Below are 20,351 nucleotides of genomic sequence, written 5' to 3' on the forward strand. Positions count from 1 at the left end.
ACCAGTGCCATGTTTCATCTGGTGGGGGAAAAGCACAGGATCTATCTATAGTCACTGATCTTTCTAATTCCCAGGGAATTTGGGATATTTTTCAGCTCTGATAAAAACAATGCAGTGCATAAGCCTCTTTGAGTCATCTTCTCTGCTGTAAGAACAACCATAAACAGCTGATTTCTATGAGGCAGATGTATTTATAGGCTTGGGACAGAATATAGATTTTAAAATGCTACTTTTCTGCTTCAAAGAGATTGACTTACATTTTTAATCTGTATAAAATCAATCCAGCTAATTAATGAAAACGGCTACAGAGTAAAATGAATTAAAGTTTCAGAAGATCGTTAAGCATTGATATGGCTGCTTGCTCTCATTTGGTAATGAGTCATGACACAATGAACATGACCCAACTGTCTGTATTTGCTTGCAGGTACTGTGAGAACTTGTGGGCCATGAGATGCTGCCATGTGAAAGCTTTGCTCTGGAGGAGATTCTGGCTTAGCGATAGGAGAGCACTGCTACTTCGGAAGGAGCTGTGACCCTTCTAGCAGAGGGAAAATCTGGGACGTCAGGTCCCCTTACGCATCAGCCTTTAAAGTGAGCATGGTGCCGTATGATTCCCCAAGAAGCCTGTGCAACCAGGGCCCAGGTCATCAAGGCAGTTGTGCTGAAATCCTACTGAAATAAATGAGTAAGGAGTTGGTAGGAGCTGGGACATGAAATCTCTTCACCTCTGAGAAATCTGCTCTTTCTTCAGGCAGCCTGCAGGTCCCTAACACAGAGGTACCACCATGCTCTCATTACAGCAGCAGATACTTCCACCTCCTGCCGCACCCATTTTACATCCCTTCCCCTCCCTGAGTAAATGTTTGCAGGATCAAAATCAAACTGCATGAGAAATGAAGAACTGTTCCCTTCGGAAGCAGAAATCATGTCTCTTCCAGAGATTTATCATATGGAAGAATTGCATTTTCTTCTGCTAGGGAGGTATGTTGCACCTTGACTCTTACGCCTCTGTCAGAAATGGTACAGAAGGAGCTGGCAGGTGCAAAAGTGCTTGCTCAGTCTGAAGGAAGCACCAAGCCCTGTGTATTCCCTTGGAGGCAGAAAATGCTCCGAAGGGTAATGCACAAGACCCAGTGCTGTTCCTGAGGTTGGGAGAAAGCCCTGGGCTAGCTGACACGCTGTGTGGGTGTGCCGGTCACACCATGTCTGTTCTGCCTGTGGCTTGCTCAGCTGGTGAGCTCTTCAGGACAGGCTCTATGTGCAGTGTTTAGCCCACCTGGGCCTCTTGGTGTTGCTATAATGCTAGCAACATGTAGGGGTTGGGTGTAGTGCCAGCAACTCGTTAAGGGCGGATACAGTCCCATTTATAGTCTATATAAGAAACCTTAAGAAGTCCAGCACTGCTGTCCTTGGTCTGGCCTGTGTTCACAGGCTGGTAATCGCTGTAACCATGTGAATATCTACCTGCTTCCTCTGCTGGAAAAGGGCAATTTCCTTTCTCTTTAAAGTGCTGCTAAGATCGATGAGGAAATGTTGTCAATGAAGGATCCTCCTGGGAGCACTGGGTGGTAAAAACTGGAAGTCAATCTCATCTGTGTACTTGTGGGGTATATATTCCACTCAAGTATTATGTGTTTTCTTAAATGTTTCCACCTTGTCTGAAGAGGACACAAAAACACAGCAAGAGAACATGCAGAAACTGCAGCTGGTTTCTTATTTAAACCTGATTTCTCAACACAGGCAATCAAATCTGTTGTTCCATGCTTTTGCCCAACAATGTATTGAAGTGGGTAATTCTTTTCTGTATCATATGTAAGTACATTGTATATTTTGTTAGGGTAATTTAGACCATACCGCAACTCTTGTAATAACAGCATGAAATAACCAACAGGTTGAGCTGACTGCACTCTAAAATAACTTTTTCCTCTTTTTCCCTCCTTTCCACTCCATCAGCTGTAGATCCCAGCATACATGCCCTGTTAAAACAGCCTGACTGAACCAGCATCCTCACTAAGGGGCATTTCTGATCCACGGCTTTCAAGGGGAGCAGCTGGAACCTTCTGGGGAATTGCCTCTTCATTGCAAAAGGCCAGAAAAAGAGGAGCCTTCTCCCAGAAATCATTCTCTACCCTTGCTGCTGCTTCTTCCACTTCTTCCTCCAAGCAGTTAGGTTCTCAAATCCAGCTGATTCCTACAAATAGGTGGGGTTTGATTTTTTTTAAATTATTCTGAAATACAGCTTTATGGACAATTTCTAAGGGCATGGGGGACCAAGGTAAAAAGTACCACAAAGCCTACAATCTCATCATCTCTCTCACCCCCCTCAAGTGGAATAAAATAAGTTCCGGCTCAGAATATTTTGGCATCACAAACTATCACTCCATGTGCCCAGGGACCAGCCACGCCAAGTCGCAGACACCTGTGTTAGGGGTAACTACTGCTAATGTACTTTTGACTCAAGAAAGGAGGGGGGACTACAGCCCCCCAGAAGAACATGAGAGAGGAAAATCCCACTGCAGGCTTTCCCTTCCTGCATGGTGCCTAATACAAAGGGAGGTTGCTAAAGCAGCAGTTTCTCCCAGCTGACTAGACCTAGTCATGCACACAGGCTTCGTGCTGAATCAGTATCAGCACTGTCAAAAAAAGATGGAAAAAGCTTCTTCCTCTACTTACATAGCTTTGTCTGCTCAGCCAGCACCTCTGGGAGCAGCAGCTCTGAATTCACTCAGTCCTGGTCTCTGACATTTCCTGCAGCTATCCAGACCCCTGGGGAGAGTTCCTCCACAGCTCCACTGGAACCATTCATGAAAATCATCCTCTTAAGAACTACAAAGAAATAAGATACTCAGCATCAACCCACCCTGACCCCACCAAAATAGCTTCAGGTTGAGGTCTTCAGCAGCTTGAATGATGCTGTGCTGCTGCCGCGGCAGCACAAGGCTCTCGCAGGGTGCCCAGGGTCAAGGGCAGTCAGGCGGCTTCTCACCACAGCACCTTGCAGCAGCCGTACCTGCAGGGCCTCTGTGGCTGCGTGTCCTGAATGGGTGGCAAAAAATAGCCTTTACTCCTGCCTTGTGGTCCAGAAAAGAGAAGAGGAAAATGCTCGCCTCTGCCAAAAACCCGACTGTGCAATCTGAGTTGCCTTGGAGGGCCAGGAAGAGCTGGTGCCTGCTAGCAGCACAGCTGTTAGCTTTGGATTTGAGGGCAGAAGGAGGAAGATGATGGATGGGAAGGGACCACTCCATGGTAAGGGAAACCCTGTTGCAGGCAATCTACCTTAGCAGCCAGGTGGAAACATGCCGGTATAGTGAGATGCCCCACAGGCCAATGTTCCCAGCTGGCTTTTGCATTTATTTCTATCAGCATATCAGCCAGCTAACCTCAGAGTTCAAAGCTGTTGCCCTGTGGCAGAAGAGAACAGTGTGTCCTGAACAGCCCACGAAAGGACACAGCACTCCTGGGTGAGATATGCAGGTAGAAGGCTGGATACCAGTGAGGAGGATTGCTTTTGACTATTTTTTTCAAGGTTTATTTGTTCCCTGCGTTGATACCGATGCAGATTCATTCCAGTTCAGAAGCTGTCACGTAGGGAGAAAGGAAATAACACAATCTGGCTCCCCTCTTTTGGCATCTGAACAACATAGTTCCTCACGAGCACTCAAGAGGCCAGCAGCATGTAAACGCTTTCCCTCATGGTGACACAGACAGAACTTTTTGGTACTAGAGTAACCCCCTTCCTTCCTTTGACCAGCCACAGCTGCACGTACCTTTGGTGTAACATCATGGTTATGCAATGCTGACTCTCCCACTTTGCTCTTATTGTACCTCTGTCATATTTGTGCAAGCAGAAGCTGAGACGGAGCCTGGCAACAGCCTCCGAGAGCCCAGACTTTTCCCAGCTTTCCTATTCTGAGCCTGCACTGCTCCCACCGGCATCAGAGGTGAGCTGGGAGCACTGAACACCATTAAACTGCAGCCCAGGAGGGCACAGTTTTCTCCGGCCTCTGTCCAGAAGGAACCCGGTAAGGCATGAACATGTGGGCCGCCCAATGCACTCATCCACATAAATGATGCAGACTTTGCTGCTGGGACAAGCACTATTATTTACAAGTAGATCTAGGCTCGCTGCATCTCTGGATCCCCCTCCTTTCTAGGTCACCATGACTTCCGCAATCATCCAGTTCACCAGGACTAATGGAGCACAGATGTACTCTCGAGGGAGTGAGCATGAACCAGAACCCTCTTCTCTGGAACGCTTCTCAGGAAGAACCATCCCCTCACCATCACGTATCCCAAAGTACCTAAGGAGAAGATAGAGCAGGAAATTAAGCTGAAGAGTGAGTTCCCAGCATTTTTGCTACTTTATCCCTTTAAGGCTCTCAGGCAAGATTTATGATCACATCTTCAGAGGAAAACAGTGTTGTGCTAACAGGTAAGCAGGAAACAACCACAGTGAGATACAGATCTGTAATGCTTTAATTAAAGCACAGGTAAACAGTGTGCTGGTGCTTGTCCACAACAACTGAGGGATCCAAGTGCACAGCGGCAATAAAAGGTGCAGCCTGCCAATGTGTAACTGGACTGTGTCAAGGCAGGAAGAAGAGATGTTTCATTCCAGACTGAAGACTAAAATGTATTAAAGAGAGAAATGAGACTCTGAAAGCATGGCCCAGGCAGATTCCCCCAGTGTGGTGGTAAAGACCCATGTTTCTGATTTACTACTTTTGTCAGGGAATACAGCCAGAACGTAATCTGGTGACTGTAAGCAAAATTAAACTGGGGGGGGTTTGGCAGCACGGTACTGTCCATGCTGGACGGTGTGGGATCCTCCCTGTGACCCTGACAACAAAGCAACAGCAGGAAGCGGTGTGGTGCTGCTGGCCGTGGCTGTGATTGGCAACAAAAACACAGAAGCCTTTTTAATATTGCAAAGACAGAAATGAAATCCTTCTCCTCTTATGCAATGCTTGCCCTTCCTCAGCAGGGATCAAATCAATATGGGACCATGCAAAGTCAATGGTTTATTTCAAAGGGTTTTGAATTGGGCTTTGTAGGCAAAAAGGCATCAGCCTTGTTTCAAACTCCATGAAGACACATCGGTATTTCCATTCCACGTCTATTTGTAGGACAGAAATGTGACTTTGTTCCTCTTTAATCCTGTTTAAATGTTACACTATTTTAAAATAAGGTCTGTCAGGAAAAAACATTCAAGTCTAGGGCTGGAATTACCCTGGGGAAGCTTGGGGATCCTACTTGTTGGTGAACGAGAATCACCTTGAAGGAAGTCAAGAGCAACCTTGTAGCATTAACATTGTGTTTCCCCATCCTTTCTTTTGGCTTATGGTAGCACCTCAGCTGTACTTCTACAGGGGTGCTTTATGCACACACAAACATGCGTATGAATACACATGCAAGCATGTCATTACAACACAGCTACCAAACCATATCCACTGTGTTAGCAGTTTACTGCACGCCTTTCTGGAGGACAGCAGCAGCAGCAGAAAGAACTTTCGCATAATTTCTGGAGAAATCCTACAGTTGTAGGCCAACTTACATAACTGATTTAGTTCAACAGAACTGCTTTCTGCCTTTAATCTGCTCAACAGTTTATCTTTGCTGCCGTGATCGGTTGAGCTTTCTTTAAACCGTTACGGATTAGCGTTCTGCTATAACACGTTAAAAGCTTAGCTTTGTTTATTTTTGTCAAGAATGGGGGAGGGATATCAGGTTCAAATGTTCAGACAGCAGTTTATGAATGGCTGTTTTTCTTACATGGCAATCAATATATCCAGGTACCAAATACAAGGCACAGCTAAACGCTTCAAGAGACAGTACTAGTGGCTGGAATGAAAATATCTGTGAATTTACTATTTAAAAACAAAAAAAAAAAGGAACTGCATGAATTTGCGTAAGTATTTCAATCTATAAATACAAAATTTAATCCAGCATTCAAATAGTTCATCACGCCTATCAGCTCTGTATAGAAGACCAAAGAGTAAATATGCTGAAAACTTCATTAGGAAGGCTGGTTGAAGATTTTACTAAGTTTGCATTATTGATGTAATTTGGAGACAGAAATCCTGCCAAAAGCAATCTTTCTGTCATTCAGCTGCAGGCAAATAATAGACCATCACACATAAAACACCAAACAAATGGGACCTCAGCCACACCACTTACAAAGAGGTGTTCAGATAATATTAACCAGCTGTTCAGTGAATTTTCACAGTGGATTCATCAACTATGAAAGTGGATGATCTACTAGAAGACTACAGCATGAATTCAGGTCCAAATTTCTACTATAAATTGATGAGCACAATACACCAATTGAAACCAAATTCAACAATTAGCACACTTTTTTGACCTCTGTGTAATCAAAATGATTTGCAGATGCCAGCCTGGAATGGAGTAAGAGGTTGCGTTCCTGAGGGCTGGCAATAAACCTCTGGGTAGCTGAACACTATTCCAAGGAAACACTAATTCTGTGATCAGTCATGCTGGCAACCCTATAACCTTGCAACTTTCGGATCGAAAATGAAGCAATTAGGCACTTTCACATTCCTAAGAGCAACACAGTCACTAGAAAAGTAGGAAAAAAAAGTGTCTAGTGGTGCTAGGAAAAAATAAAAACAGAGACCTCAGAAAGTAATTCAGAAAAGAGGAGGAAAAAAACCCAACTTATTTGCAATTTGTGTGCTGTTTGTTTTGCTTTCTTATTGGGAGAGATCTTTATTCTGCACATTCCAATGAATGGTCATTCACTATTCATTTATCTTCTTTCTGACAGCAAGTGAAGCACCATTCCAAAGCTTCAACATTCCCTTGATGCTGCTCTGGTTAATGCTTGCGTGCTATTTAAACAAAGCATATTCCAACCAAATCTGACTATATATGGAATTCCCTGACAAGTAAAAATTTGGATGCCCTACAAAAAAGAACCATGAAAACAGAATACACACACAAACCCACAGAACACTCCAAACACCAACTCAACGTGTACTAAAACAGGCTCTTGGTGGCAAAGGTCAGGTACCCAGTGTGACCAACCATCTCCCTGAGTGGTACGCCACTTTTGAACTGCACAGTTCCTGGCTGCAGATTAGTGCACAGGCTACCTTGGTTTGATGTGTTGCTGCTGTCAAAGTCAGTGCTAGAATTATCCTCAGCTGCTTTTCCAAGGTCAGGGATTTGCAAGCTAATTGTCCTTACATTGTACACTCGGAGCAGAATTTCCAAGGTGTTAATCTCTGTAAAACCACATTCTTCCATCGCTAGGCAGGTTCTTTGGACTTGTTCGATGCAGGGGGAGAAAGAGCAAATGCGGCCGCCTGCAAAACAAGAGAAGCAGTGGAAAAGAGGGCAAAAAACCAAAACAAAGCACTTTCAATCAAATTATCCCAGATGCCCATAGAATTTCTATCATACAAAGTGAAACCATTCTTCAAGAAAATCTCCATGAGGCAACTATGCAGGTTTAAAGTGTCAGCACAAAATCACACATGGACAACCCTACAAGATGCTTCAGACCCTTTAAAAACTGCATCAGCAAATTCATTGATTTTCCAAATCCAGCATTGCCCACCACACTTTTTCATGAAAAAAAAACCATTAAAGTTGATCCCTTTAGAGCAGTGACTCTTTTGGAATCACTATCTACTATTCTGGACTGAGACACCAAACTGAAGTTGGCACCTACACAAAGCCAGAAGTCATTCTCCACACACTGTACAGAGTTGCCTTCATTAGAATATAAGCGCGCACGCACACACCCTCTGACAAAAGCGGCTGTGTTTACTTGGGAATGATGGTATGCGTGTACAGAATAAAGTAATCTCTCCAGGCCATAGATGGAGTGCTGTTAAGGCTTCTACCCTTTTAGTTAAGCTGACTGGCATGTCTCCTGAGCATTAAAGTTTACTGGATATCACATGGGGCGGGTTTACAGCCAATGCTTCAAAACTATTCTAGGACAGGACTTTTAAGTGATAAACTAACACTTGTCTCCTTGTCTGTGCAGTTCAGATTTTTAATTCTAAATACAGAGTATTAATAGGCCCCCTACAACTTTCTGAGTCCTACAATGTCACCTTAACAGCTGAGAATAGAACGATTCAGATTTACTCTGAAAAGCCACAGCCAAATCAGATCAAAGAATTATAAGGACACTGTCTGCCATAAAGCCAGGGCATGTGCTTTCACCCAGGACATAGTGTCCCACAAGGCAACTGCCGTTCCTGAAAAGCTTTTGTGCTGGGGGAAGGAACACTGGGCAATGCAGCTTCAGCTATTGTTTTACTTACTACAATTAGATGAAAATGCTTGCTGACCTGATTTGCATTCCTTCCCAGCCCTCCCCCAGGCTCATCCAGTCAAGCCTTCCAACACCAGTTGTCTAAGTAGTTAAAGAACCCGTGCAAGTGAGAGCAAAGCATCCTGCTAAAAATAGAGGCTATACTGGGACTACATGAAGCCTGCTTTATCTCAAACTCCCCTTTTTTTTCCTTTTTCGTTTCTAAAGTCACATCTCTATAAAAAGAAAGCATCAGGTCTGAAAGCATCACTGAAGCACTCTAGTTACTGTGCAGCCATGATGTGCCGGGTACCGACTGGGGAAGAACACTTTCCAAGACCATTACAGCATACACTAAGTAGGATTTAATTTTAGTCCTGAAATAAAGTCTCCACAGCCAGGGGTTCTTATCATGCATCTTCAGAACGAAGTACCCTGGACAACTAATTCCCCGGAGTGACAATTAAAAAACTAATCTAATAATCATCTGCAAAATTAATGCTGGTATGTGTCATTATTAACCCGTTGATGCTGATTTAATTGCACACCTAGTCCGCTAGCTCCCGTGAAATTAGATTTATATGTTCATCAGGATAGCCAGAACTACCAAAATGATTCTGGATCAGGCAGTTAATCTTTTCTGGCCAAAGCAATATACATTTCTACCACGTTTGTAGATATAAAAGAGAAAAGTTCAGCAAGAAATTTCTGTTACATAATTAGAAAGCTACGATGATGCACATATGTTACAAAGAAAAACGTTATATTCTTATTGTGTAGGGAACTGAACAAATGTCTAACTTAGCTAAATGTCAGTTCACAATAACTCTTTGTCTGCAAAGCAAGAACTTCCAGAGAGACCAGAGACTTACTATTTCATTCAGGCTTTTTGGTTTTGGTGTTTTATATTGCAATAAAAAAGGGAAATATATTTACATTTACAGTAAGACTGTTCTTATTTATTCTGAGTATGAGGGTTTCAAGATATGCTTAGGCTTTTGAATTCACATGCTGCAGATTTACAGTAAAAACTAAGAAGCCTGCACACAGCTGTTGCCATACAAGCTGCAGAGCCACCCACAGCTCTTGTCAAGCCTTCAGTTAAAGGCAGAGCACCCTTCATTTTGCCTCGGGATGGTCAGCTGAGCACAGCATGTCGACACCAAGCTTGGTTATGATTTATCAGATCGCCTCCTTGCAAAGCAGACTGCTTGGGAAGCAGGGTTACAGAAAATAGGCTTTCAAGCCACTTGGTAGAGAAGAAAGCTCTTGCTTGCAATAGCTAATATCCAGAAGGGAAGCGCAAAAAAATGTTACTTTATTTAATGCACTGCTGGAAGACTTCTCTGGTATGAAGAGTGAGAAAACAGCGTAACAGCTGGTATTTCATATAACTAAGAGCAGCCAGTAGGGTTTAGTAGTCCTGCCAATTTTATTTTTTCCCTTTCATACCTACTGTTCTGGTTATTATTATACATCCCTCCCACATAAATATACCTACAGATAGCTTAGAAGCAGAACCACCGAGCATCTGTCTTTATGGATATTAACAAGTGGGAGAGGTGTCTCCTCTGCTTTGTCCTGTACACGCCATCAGGCAGGCCAGATCTGACTTGCAGGCTGTGGACTTGTTTGATTAAGCAGATATTAAGAGAAGATTGGAAAGCTACAATTAGCAGAAGGTTGGAAGGCAAAAAAAATTGCTGTTCCAGACTGTGAGAGGCTGTCTAAAATAGAAAGATTTAGGAAACTTCAATTGCCATGGTGTGTTTAGACCAGCAAAAAAAAGCGGACTGAGCAGTAGAAAATCAGCACTAAAAAGGACATGCTCATCTGTTCTAGGAGCAGAGATGCCATCATCTTCAACAGACCAGATGCTTCTGAATTCTCTGCACTGTGGGCTGCCCTCTGTACCCCTGTCAGATTACCAGCTAGGCAACACCCCTTCTGTCACAGTCACCAAACAGATATAAATCTAGATTTCAGCATTCACAATTCTCAGATTCTCTAAGAGCCCTCTTGTCCTTTACACATCAAGAGGCATTTAGGGCTTAGAGGACTTGAATATGCATTGCTTTGTCTTGGCCATGCCAAGGATTCCTTAGTGAATGAAGAAAAGACATGTACTCCCTCCCTCTCCACTCACAGGGGCACACTGCTCTGTCTGTGGATCACAAAGGGGAGGACTAGACTAGAGAGCAGTGAAAATAACCGAACGGAAGCTTTTTAGTACAAACTGAGTTTGTTATCTTGCAGAGCCCTCCTTTTAGGAAAACTACCGTTCCTAAATTTGGTTAATGAGATCTGTGTGTCATCATAAATTGATATAGTAATTAACTGAGATTAATCCTGTTCACATTAGGAAGCTGTGTGAGCTTTTTGATCTGAAGAGCTGTCTAAAAATGTGTTTATTCATGTATAATGCATCTGACAAGTGCTTCAGTTGAGGAGAAGAGAATAATGAGACTGTATGAAAGACTTGAAATTTTTTTCTATCTTCAGTTTTACAGGGAGTGAGTTAGTTTGAAACATTTAACGGAGAGGTTAAATCTCCCAAACCCGTAGGCTGGAACAAGCCCACACCATCCTGGCAGTCATTGTAACCAGCAATAGGGTCGAGAGGATATGAAAACTTAAGTACAATTCAGACTGGAATGATTAGAGAAGAGAGCTTAAGGGAAGGGGAAATAAAGAAGATTTGCATCCACATAGCACTGTACATTTTACCAGACAGTATCTAATTTGTAATCAAGGGACACACCCTTGCATCTTTACAAGAGGTCAGTGCCTTGAAACTTGCTACTCCTTCAAGAGCAGTTCGCAGGAGGCTCCTGTGCAACTCCAACAAATAATTTTGTTTCTGGTTTGTCTGAGCAAGGACTAACACCTCTACCAGTTCTATTTAGCTAACAACTGCATCAGGTTTCAAGTATGGAAGATGTGGCAGTGCTACCCGATTGACAAGAACTTCAGTGCACGCTTCCAATATAGAAAACACGTCCAAGTTATGTGCTCTCACTTCTGTAGGTTATAGTATATGTCACAAGTGCTCTGGCAAGTTTTTTCATCATCTCAGTACTATTCAGAAGATGCAAAAAGAACATATGTAGTGCAGCACCATTAAGTTCCAGGGAAAAAGGCCTGTAATTTTAGAAATTACTCTTTGATGTAAAGAATACAACACAGCATTTTTATCCCTGGTAAAAAAGACTGCTCTGGTCTTTGGGACTTCAGTGCAGTGTCGTAATTGCAAGATTATATTACAAAGATCTCATGGAAGAAAAAAAATCACACAGGCATCATTATGTAGGGGTGAGGCAGGAGAGTCACTGAGCAGCATCACTGTGGCATTTACTCTGTGCTAGTAGGACACTAAAAATATTGCCTCTGTAAAAGGGGACAGAACGTCCTTTAAGTGAGCGTGCTCGTGGGCGATTTGATGTAGCTTCCCTGACAAGTGAAATTAGAGGATTTGGCTGTTGGAAGAAATGAAAGGATGTTTCTTGATTCAGAAATGAAAATTTTCTCCAAAAGACTTGCCAACTCATTAATAGGAGCTCGATGTGATTTTCTGCAAATGTGACCTTAACCTCTACATTTGTAGGAGCATCCTGCAAAAGGAATTTATTCCTGCTCACTATTACGGGCTGGCAAAAGCATGCAACAAGGAAATTAAAAAATTGGTTGGCTCCAAATTGGGGAAGTATATCTAATGACTTCCTTTAAGGTTCCCTTCATCCCAAACTACTTCCTACAAGCTGTGTAAAGGCCAATAGCTTTCGCCAGCATTCCACAGCGTGGATTATGATGCAGGAATCCTTCTGCTTGACTCTTGAGACATGAGAAAATCACTTTTACTTCAGGCCAGGCCCATCATGTGCACCTGACCTACCAACGCCTGACAGACTGGAGCTACGTTAATGCCCTCCAATGAGTTACAACAACTGGGGCTGGCTCAGCAAGCAGCCAGTGCTTGGGAACCAGATGAAGCTGCTTTGTGGGTTAGCACCCAGTCCTACATCCTAGTAGGGCAGCTTTGCACTAGACCAGATGGCTCCTCAATGTCGAGAGGATATGCTTCAACTTAAAATTAGTTTCTGGATCTTCAACCTCACCTTGAGTTAATTCTCCTTCAAATCAAAGCAGGTACACACTAGCAAGCAAAGGCTGGTGCCGACATTTTAGCAAGCACTTATTGCTTCATCCATTTATTCCAAAACAATCTCCTGGGGACATGAGAAGCGTTGATACCAACTTTTGAGTACCACTTGCATGGGTGGAGGATGGCAGCACACTAGACTGTCAGGCTCCACTTCCTGCCCTAACACATTCCCTGAGCGTTCTTGAGGTAGCCTGAGCCCAAACAACATCAGCCTTGAAGTCACTGCCCTCTTCTCAGTGTGATTCAGCCTGGGGTGCTGTCTACCCAGATACCACAGGCGTGAGACTTGTGGCCAGGGATTTCAGCTGCTCCTCAAAGCCACACCTGGGTGGTTTAGAAATGGGACCATGAATAACCTCTGGGGCTCAGGAAAAATAGCCAGTGAGACTTTCTACATGGATGTGGTATTCCCTTAAAGCTCAGGGGAGGAGCCCAAATGAAAACTCAACATAGCTAAACCAGGCAATGCCTTACCTGCACCACAGGCTACTAGGAGGATGAGATATTATTTACTCTTTTACACAGCATCTGTAATAACCAAACCTGACAGGTTAGGACAACAATCAATGACTACGCTAAGGGGGGTAGGGGTGGGAAGCAAAACAAGACTCATTTTAAGTCCACTATGTACAAACGAAACAAGTATAAGACTTTGAAAATGAAAACCAACTACTACTACAGAGAGCAGAGTACTGCTGAAGGGCTTCTGTGAAGGCAGGAAATGCAGAGGCCCAAACAGGGAGATCTTCAGAGGGAACTTCCCCTACAGAGTTTTGTGGGGAGACCTGACAGCACCATGTTATCTGATTCAGGGGATATCTCAAGGATCACAATCTCAAAAACTCATAATTTAGGGTTTTTATGAAGCTCAAGAGAGTGGCAAGTCCGAGTTCAAGAGTAAAATCTTTAAAAGAAAGAAAGGAAATAAAAGAGGGCTGGTTTTAATAATTTTGTGACTCAGACTGTTAATTTAAATACCACCAAGGACCAATTTATAATGCAAGAGGCCAATCCAACTTAATACATGGCTGTATTTTTCCATCTCCCTACCTGAAAACTTAAAATCTGTATGAAAATTATTGTACAAATGGGTTTCTGCCTCATCTTCCACAGCCCTGAAAAAAAAGACAATATTTATGAGAGTAGAGTAGGTGGGTGCAGAATTATATTCAAAGTACTACAGTATTCAGCTGTGAAATGACTGTGAGTCAAAAGTTTCAGGGCATTTAAGAACTGTAGACTATTGAGGATATTTTTGTTACCTCATAGGTTTTTTTCCTTTTTTTAATTTTTGAAACTTTAGCCTGAAGGGACTAACAGCAACTTTGCAAAAACACCAAGGTCAGATATTGCAAACAGCAGTTATGACTATAGAAAAGCATTAATCAGCAGATGCTGCAAAAGACCAGTACAGGTCTGGAAAGGAAAGCAAGTTCTGCAGTGCAGCAGTGCCTGAGAGATATTATGAGCAGCATTTCTTCTGAAAGTGTGACTGGTGAAATCAGTGCAGAAGGATGCAGCTGAGATGCAAGGCTGAGCATTGGCCGAGCACATCCCCAGAGAACAGGAACCTTCTAGTCACAAACCTACTGTGCCATTTCATTCTTTTAGCTCTTCAGAGATTGGCAGTGCTTTAAATGGGAGGCCAAGCTACTGTTAAGTGGTGTATTTACAGCATACTGCAAGGCATAACATGAGTGATAGATGTACTCTGTAAAGAGGATCATTAACACTCGGCCTACTAGGAGCTGCAACTATTCAGGACTTTGAGCTTAAGAAAGAGAGAAAACACTGATTTGATAAGGTTTTGTTAAGGTTAAGAACTCTCTCTTACATACTGTTTCAGATGAATGATCTATAACGAATTCTGTGCTTTTAAAGAGGAGGCTAGATGATGCTATATATTGAATTCACTTAGCTCTGATTTCAAAGTGCCTTAAGACTTTAGGGACTAAATTACCACTATCTGGCAGTACAGCTGCAATATTTGCATGGCACATCACAATAAAACCCAAGTGTGAATGGTTCAAATGTGACCCCATCCAGACGTGAGAGGGAGGGTGTGGAGGGAAAAGAGTGGAATGGCTCATTTTCTCTAGTAATGCTCTATCACTATACTAACCCTTGCAACGGTGCTCAACAATTGCAGTATGTGCACAGACTGTTCTTACTGCGGAAGAGCTTTAACTATCTGAAAACAAAACAAAGGAGCACTATAAAGTTATCTGCCTGTGGTAGGGAAAGGGAAGCAGTTACAGATATCCTTCTATCATATTTTAGATTTTACAGCAGTAAAAAAAAACCATAACAAAACTACCCATGTGATTTGGAATAAAAGAGAAATGTGTAAGCTTGTACCCATTACTAATGCAATCAATTAGATTTTATATGAAAAAGAAAACCAGCTTTTGTTTATATGCAAAACAGCAAAATACAAAAAATGCCCCCGGCTCAAGTCAGATACTACGAAACACAAAAGATGAGCTTTCAACCACTGTCAGATCTTAAGACACTGGTAGCTGTTTGCAGCAAAAACTGCAGCAAGGATCAGCAACTTCACCTTCTGACTGGTACATAAAATGCATGATGCCACTTCACAAACACAAAAACGTGGGATTTTGAAGTATTATTTATATTGCCAGATGTAACCTTGTAGCACAGTGCAAAAATGTACAGCCAGATGGTGTGGCCAGTTTGGAACCATAATACCTTTTCCAGGATTTCAGTTGCTGGAGTGAGACAATTTAAAACTTGGAACTGTTCATGCAGCTCTGCTTAGTATTCTAAACATGCACCACTTAAATAATTCAAATTGGACTGCGCAATGCAGCGCCTTCTAAGCTGGGAAGTCAGCTGAGTGTTGTGCTCACTAGATTAGATAATTTGAGCATGGGAAGGGCATCGTACAGTGCAGTGAAAATTATTTTTTTCCCAGGACACACTGGAAAGCAGCTACAAATTGAGCTGTAACCCTTGCAGGTACAGAGCACTAACAAGTCTCTATTTATTTTCTTTTTAAAGAAAGCGTGTGTTAATGTTAGTATCGGAAAGCCGCCTAGAAAATTTTCAGTAGTAGTTGAGGTAGCCTAACAGCTGGGCTAGTCCTGACTCAGCAGGGTAATGCACATTCAACGACCTTTAAGAACCAGCTTAAATCCTGTGATATCAAGACCTAGCAATTCACTTAAAGTTAAGCCTGTGATTACATATTTTAAGAAAAGAACTGGTCCTTGGCACATAAGCAAGTTTTACTAAACTCACATCCTGGCACAGGCACTGTTCAGCACTCCATGCTCTTTTGATTAGAAAAGTGACTTTTATAGACAGAAGTGATCTGGCACAAGGTAGTTCAGATCCACACTAGTTACAGTTACACTAGTATAACATTAATTAGGGGAAAACTTATTCCAGGATAAAAGAACAATTTATTCACTGAAGCTTATTTTTCATCAGGGAAAAGATTTACAATAAACTGACAAAATCCATCCAATACCTCAACAGCAGTTCTCACTTGCTGTCACAACCCCAGAATAAGTGGCGTAAGCTAGAACAACCTTTATGTTCCATTCCCACTGCAACCCATGGCAAACTTCTCATGAGCTCAAACAGCAGAGATTTAAGGCAGAAATTGGCCAGCACATTTAAGTATAACCACATTTTCTTTAACATTACTGATGGGGTGCTCTGTTAAATAGGTCCAATCAATGATTGATGTGAAGTGCATCTGAACACCTTTTATACAAACACCTTTCCCTGAATTGCCAAAGAAATTTGCTTTCAGCACTTACTGCTTCCCACACACCTCAGATCTAGCAAAATGTACTTGACAAAGGTTCAAAGGGGTTTTTATGAACTGCCCATGCTAATTGTAGCAGCTAGCACAGGCCTGTAGGAAAAGGTTGTCCTCCTTTCAAATCTCCACTGTAAATTTAAGACCTCTTTTGAAGTTTTTTCAGCCTTAGAAATGCCTAGAGACTTTGACATTTGAGAACAGTGATCGTATGGAAGGGAGCAGATCTGGCGTAAGGCTCGAAGGCAGAGATGTGTGCATACACAGGACTTCCTGAACAGAAAAAGATAAGTGCAGTTACCTTCAGCTTTTAACGCTGACTTTGCGTGTCCTATGGCTTCCCATGGAGACGGAATATCTAGGAACACCGCATCTGCAATATTTGAGACACCAAACCCATTTTTGCAGACATCCTGGTTGGTCACGGTAACCAGATGCTCCACCCCATGCTCTCGAAACTCCTGCCTGGCCTTCTCAGCCCTTTGTTGGTGGAACTCCACTGTGTACAGATGCCCTGTGGGAGCCACTGTCCTGATGAGAGCATGGGAGAGGGAGCCACTGCCAGTACCTAGAAAAGACAAAGAATGCATGAAATGCCTTTTGACAGTGCTAAACATTAGAACAAAGTTCTTCTCCATGAGTCCTCCTGCTTGGAACACTCACTCAAAATGCAAATGAACAGAAATGATTGGTTAAACTACTGAAAGAGAACAGTCCTTCCTTCACAAGGGAAGAGGGACTAAATGACCTAGGAAACAGTCTTCAGGGACCTCAAGCATTAATTAAAAATCTGGCAAACTCAGGACCTGTCCTATCTCCCTGGAGCAGAAAACTGATGACAAGGGTCAGCCGTAGCTCAAACAAGTGCCACAAGAGAACACAAGGAAGTAAATGCAACAGGAAAAATTCTGGGAAATTAACCAGAGAGGTTTCTTTCAAAGTGGCTTTCTTTCAAATTTTAACATATTTTCAAAACCTTATACTTCATTAAAATAAAGAAGAGATGCTGGCAAGGGTCTGTGCTTGAAAAGCCTGTTGGTATCCATGCAAACAAATGGCCTTCAGAATGTGGACTCTGTTTTGCCCAGGCCTCTTAAGAGATGCTGGCTATCCTCAGCTCCCACTGAAATTATCCAAAACTAAGGTCTCTTGGCTTCTTACAGTCACACTGAACAAATGACCCGCTTTTCACAGGTGACTTACACACATACATGCCTACACAATCTTAACTTAGTCTAATGAGATCCATCACACCACCTGAAATTGCATGTAAGTACAATTGCCATGGACAACCAGGGACTATTAGGAGACATTTTTTCCCTTCTTTTAGTCTGATAATTTATAGAACTTATTTTAAATGATCCACTGGCATATTAAATAGATGAGTGACTAATAACCACCGTTTTCACTGAAGAAAACACCCATATAGCAATTCACATTGCAAATTACTCACTCAAGTGGCATTTAGCCGAATAACCCCCCAAACTCAAAACTCCACAGCAACCCCAAATTATCTGTGTTTACTGATTTATAATTCTGTACTTAGAACACATTTCTCCTGTAGATAGAAAATCTATTTCTAGCTATCTTCAATGACTGTTCAAGCTAAATTTCAGCCTGAAGCAAGTTCTTTCAACTAACGTAGATCTTGAAAAAACTTAGAAAGGACAGAACCTGAAGTACAGCAGTGGTGGAAAAAGCTGAGAAACTAGTAGAAAGGAAATTAATTAGGGAACACAGGGGCTGGTACAGCTGTCTAATTGCAGCAGTATTTTCCGTAACCTCACAGGAAGTTAGAGCATACTGAGGGATCCAAGGTTCTTGCCCTCTAGTCACATAAAGGGAGAAACATCGTCGTGGCACTGTATTTAATCCGACAGCTCTGAAAGGGGAGCCATTCAGACTGTAAACAGAGCTCAGCGCCCATGTTTGCCACTGGATCAACCAACTGCACTGCAGAATCAGCACTGCTCCTCTGCTTCCCTCTGAGAGGGCTCTGACCCCACCAGGCAGACTAGCACTCTCCCCCCAGCTTTAATGGGGCAGATTAGAGAGGAGGGAGGACCTCCAGATTCTGGCACCAGCCTCAGAGAGGTCCAAGGAATGAGAGAAACTGACACACATGTATTTATTTAAAGTGAAAATCCATTAATTCATGCCAGTATTAAAATAAAGCAAACAACAGGCAAAAGACACTTAAAAGTGCACACATTAAAAACTATCTGGTCACGGCATCTGCAGGCTCTAAATGTCAACATAAAACTTTTCCCTGGTCAAAAGAAGTAATGATAGGACAGGAGCCAGGTAGTTTTAAAAACTTGATATATGTGCATAGCAAAGAAATAGCATATCATAGTTTGGGTTTTGGTGGTTTGGGGTTTTTTAAATGACAAGAGCAGGGAACTATTTGCCACAGGATGCTAAAATGACTGAAATTCTGCCTTTACATTTCATGCCAAAAGGCAGGATTGCACAACTGAGAACTTTTGCAAACTGATGGAATTTAACTATTTTACCGCTCAAATGGGTAATGCTGCACACTTTCTGCATCTTTCTCTGCTAATCTAAAGTGAACAGAAGGCCTGTTAGCACAGCTGGGCTGTAAGCAGAAGAGAGAGGTAGCATGTGCATGTATCCAGTTTCCTTGTTCATTTTCTTTTACATTTTTATTCATTTTCCTTTTAAACCTGCTCTTAAAAACACCACAGAAGACACTGTTTGTGTCCTTCCTAGGAAAACTCATTAAGATTTTTTTTTTCTTCTTTTCTGGTACTCTTTTTTTATCCACAAACATTCCAAGCCAAACCCTGAACTGAAACCAGGATGTTGGAAGTCACCACTTGCAGGCGTATTACAGACTAAGCTTTTGTTAAAAAAGGTTGCCAGGAATTATTTATTGTTGACAGACTACCACACGCATGAGAATAATACATATGTATCATATTTTAACATATCAAATTCTATCCCCTAACATCATTAATGACAGTATTTCTGAAAATGCTGCCTGCCTTCACCGTGACAACACTCTCAAAACGGCAGGAAACAAAGAACAAAACTGTTATGAATCACCCACCATGGCAAAATCTCTCCTTGAAAAGATGACAGATCCTGAGCCCAGTCCTGTGAAATGATGATGATCCTCAACTCTCATGTGCCTGATAGTTCAGCACGCTTGATGTGATTTATCAGGAATATGAGAGTCTGGCAGTTCAGCATGAGTCCATAGTCAACACCTAAAGCCCAATCAGCACTGTCTACACAAGGCAGGGGTTCAACCCTGTGTTTCTCTGATGTTGAAGGGGAAATGAATATTTATATTCACCTTCTCCCCTGCAAATCTGCAACATTCACCATTTGAGTCCTCCCACCACCTTCTCAATTCTCTTTGTCCTTATTTCAATTTCTCTTTGTCCTTATTTCAAAATCACTACTGAAAAAAGCAGCATTCAGCAAAATATTACTGACTTAAAGAGTCTTAGGAACCAGTTTGGAAAGTTCTAGTCAGATTCAGGTTTCCTTGGGAAATGAAAGGTATCCTTAGCATGATACAGAATCAGTCAGGAGAGCAGCAAAATGCAAGAGGTACTACTGAAGATGTGGACTAGAATGCTAGCAAACCTGAAATATCATAGCTGAATTACATGTATAGAAACAAACAAAAAAATTGAATGCTCAAAAATGAGTATGTTGTATCAGAAGAGGCAAGTTAAGAACTGGATGGACTTAAATAGATTTTCATTCTCATATAGGTGCAGTGAAATACCTATGGTCCTGATCTGACCTAGAAAGCAGAAGGTAAGACAATTTCTAGAACAAATACATAGTTTATAATTTTTACACCAGGATGCTTGCCTTTCTGGCAGCTTGTACTATAAATAGCCTTAGAAACTGTTTGCTCTACCACAGGACAACGTCCATGTAACTACAGCATATTAATCATGAATGGACTCTACAGAAGAGAGGTAAAACAACGATAATTCAAACTGTGCTGAAGACATTCTTAACACCACAGCTGCTATTAGGTGAGTACTTAGGTCATTGCTAATGCCTTTGGAAAATATGATGCTCTTTTACACCGACTATTCTGTGATCTTAAACAACTTCATCAATAA

The 20,351-nt window shown here is 42.2% G+C and overlaps 1 protein-coding gene across 4 annotated transcripts in view; it reads right to left on the reverse strand.

Annotated features, from left to right (window-relative positions):
- Positions 1 to 1,693: 1,693 nt before the first annotated feature.
- Positions 1,694 to 20,351, reverse strand: part of TRMT61A (tRNA methyltransferase 61A) — a 28,135-nt gene continuing 9,477 nt past the window's right edge. For 2 of the 4 annotated variants that reach the window (XM_055715423.1, XM_005437885.3), the window contains exons 3-4: positions 16,541 to 16,807; positions 4,459 to 7,325 (exon numbers count right to left, since the gene is read on the reverse strand). In XM_055715423.1, coding sequence (XP_055571398.1) covers positions 6,997 to 7,325; positions 16,541 to 16,807 — 596 coding nt within the window. In that variant the 3' untranslated portion in view covers positions 4,459 to 6,996. Of the gene's footprint in view, positions 4,302 to 4,458; positions 7,326 to 13,499; positions 13,565 to 16,540; positions 16,808 to 20,351 lie in introns of those variants that run through there. The other 2 variants (XM_055715424.1, XM_055715425.1) reach the window with 2 other exon arrangements.

This window comes from Falco cherrug, chromosome 7 (genome assembly GCF_023634085.1).
Source record: "Falco cherrug isolate bFalChe1 chromosome 7, bFalChe1.pri, whole genome shotgun sequence".
NCBI lineage: Eukaryota > Metazoa > Chordata > Aves > Falconiformes > Falconidae > Falco > Falco cherrug.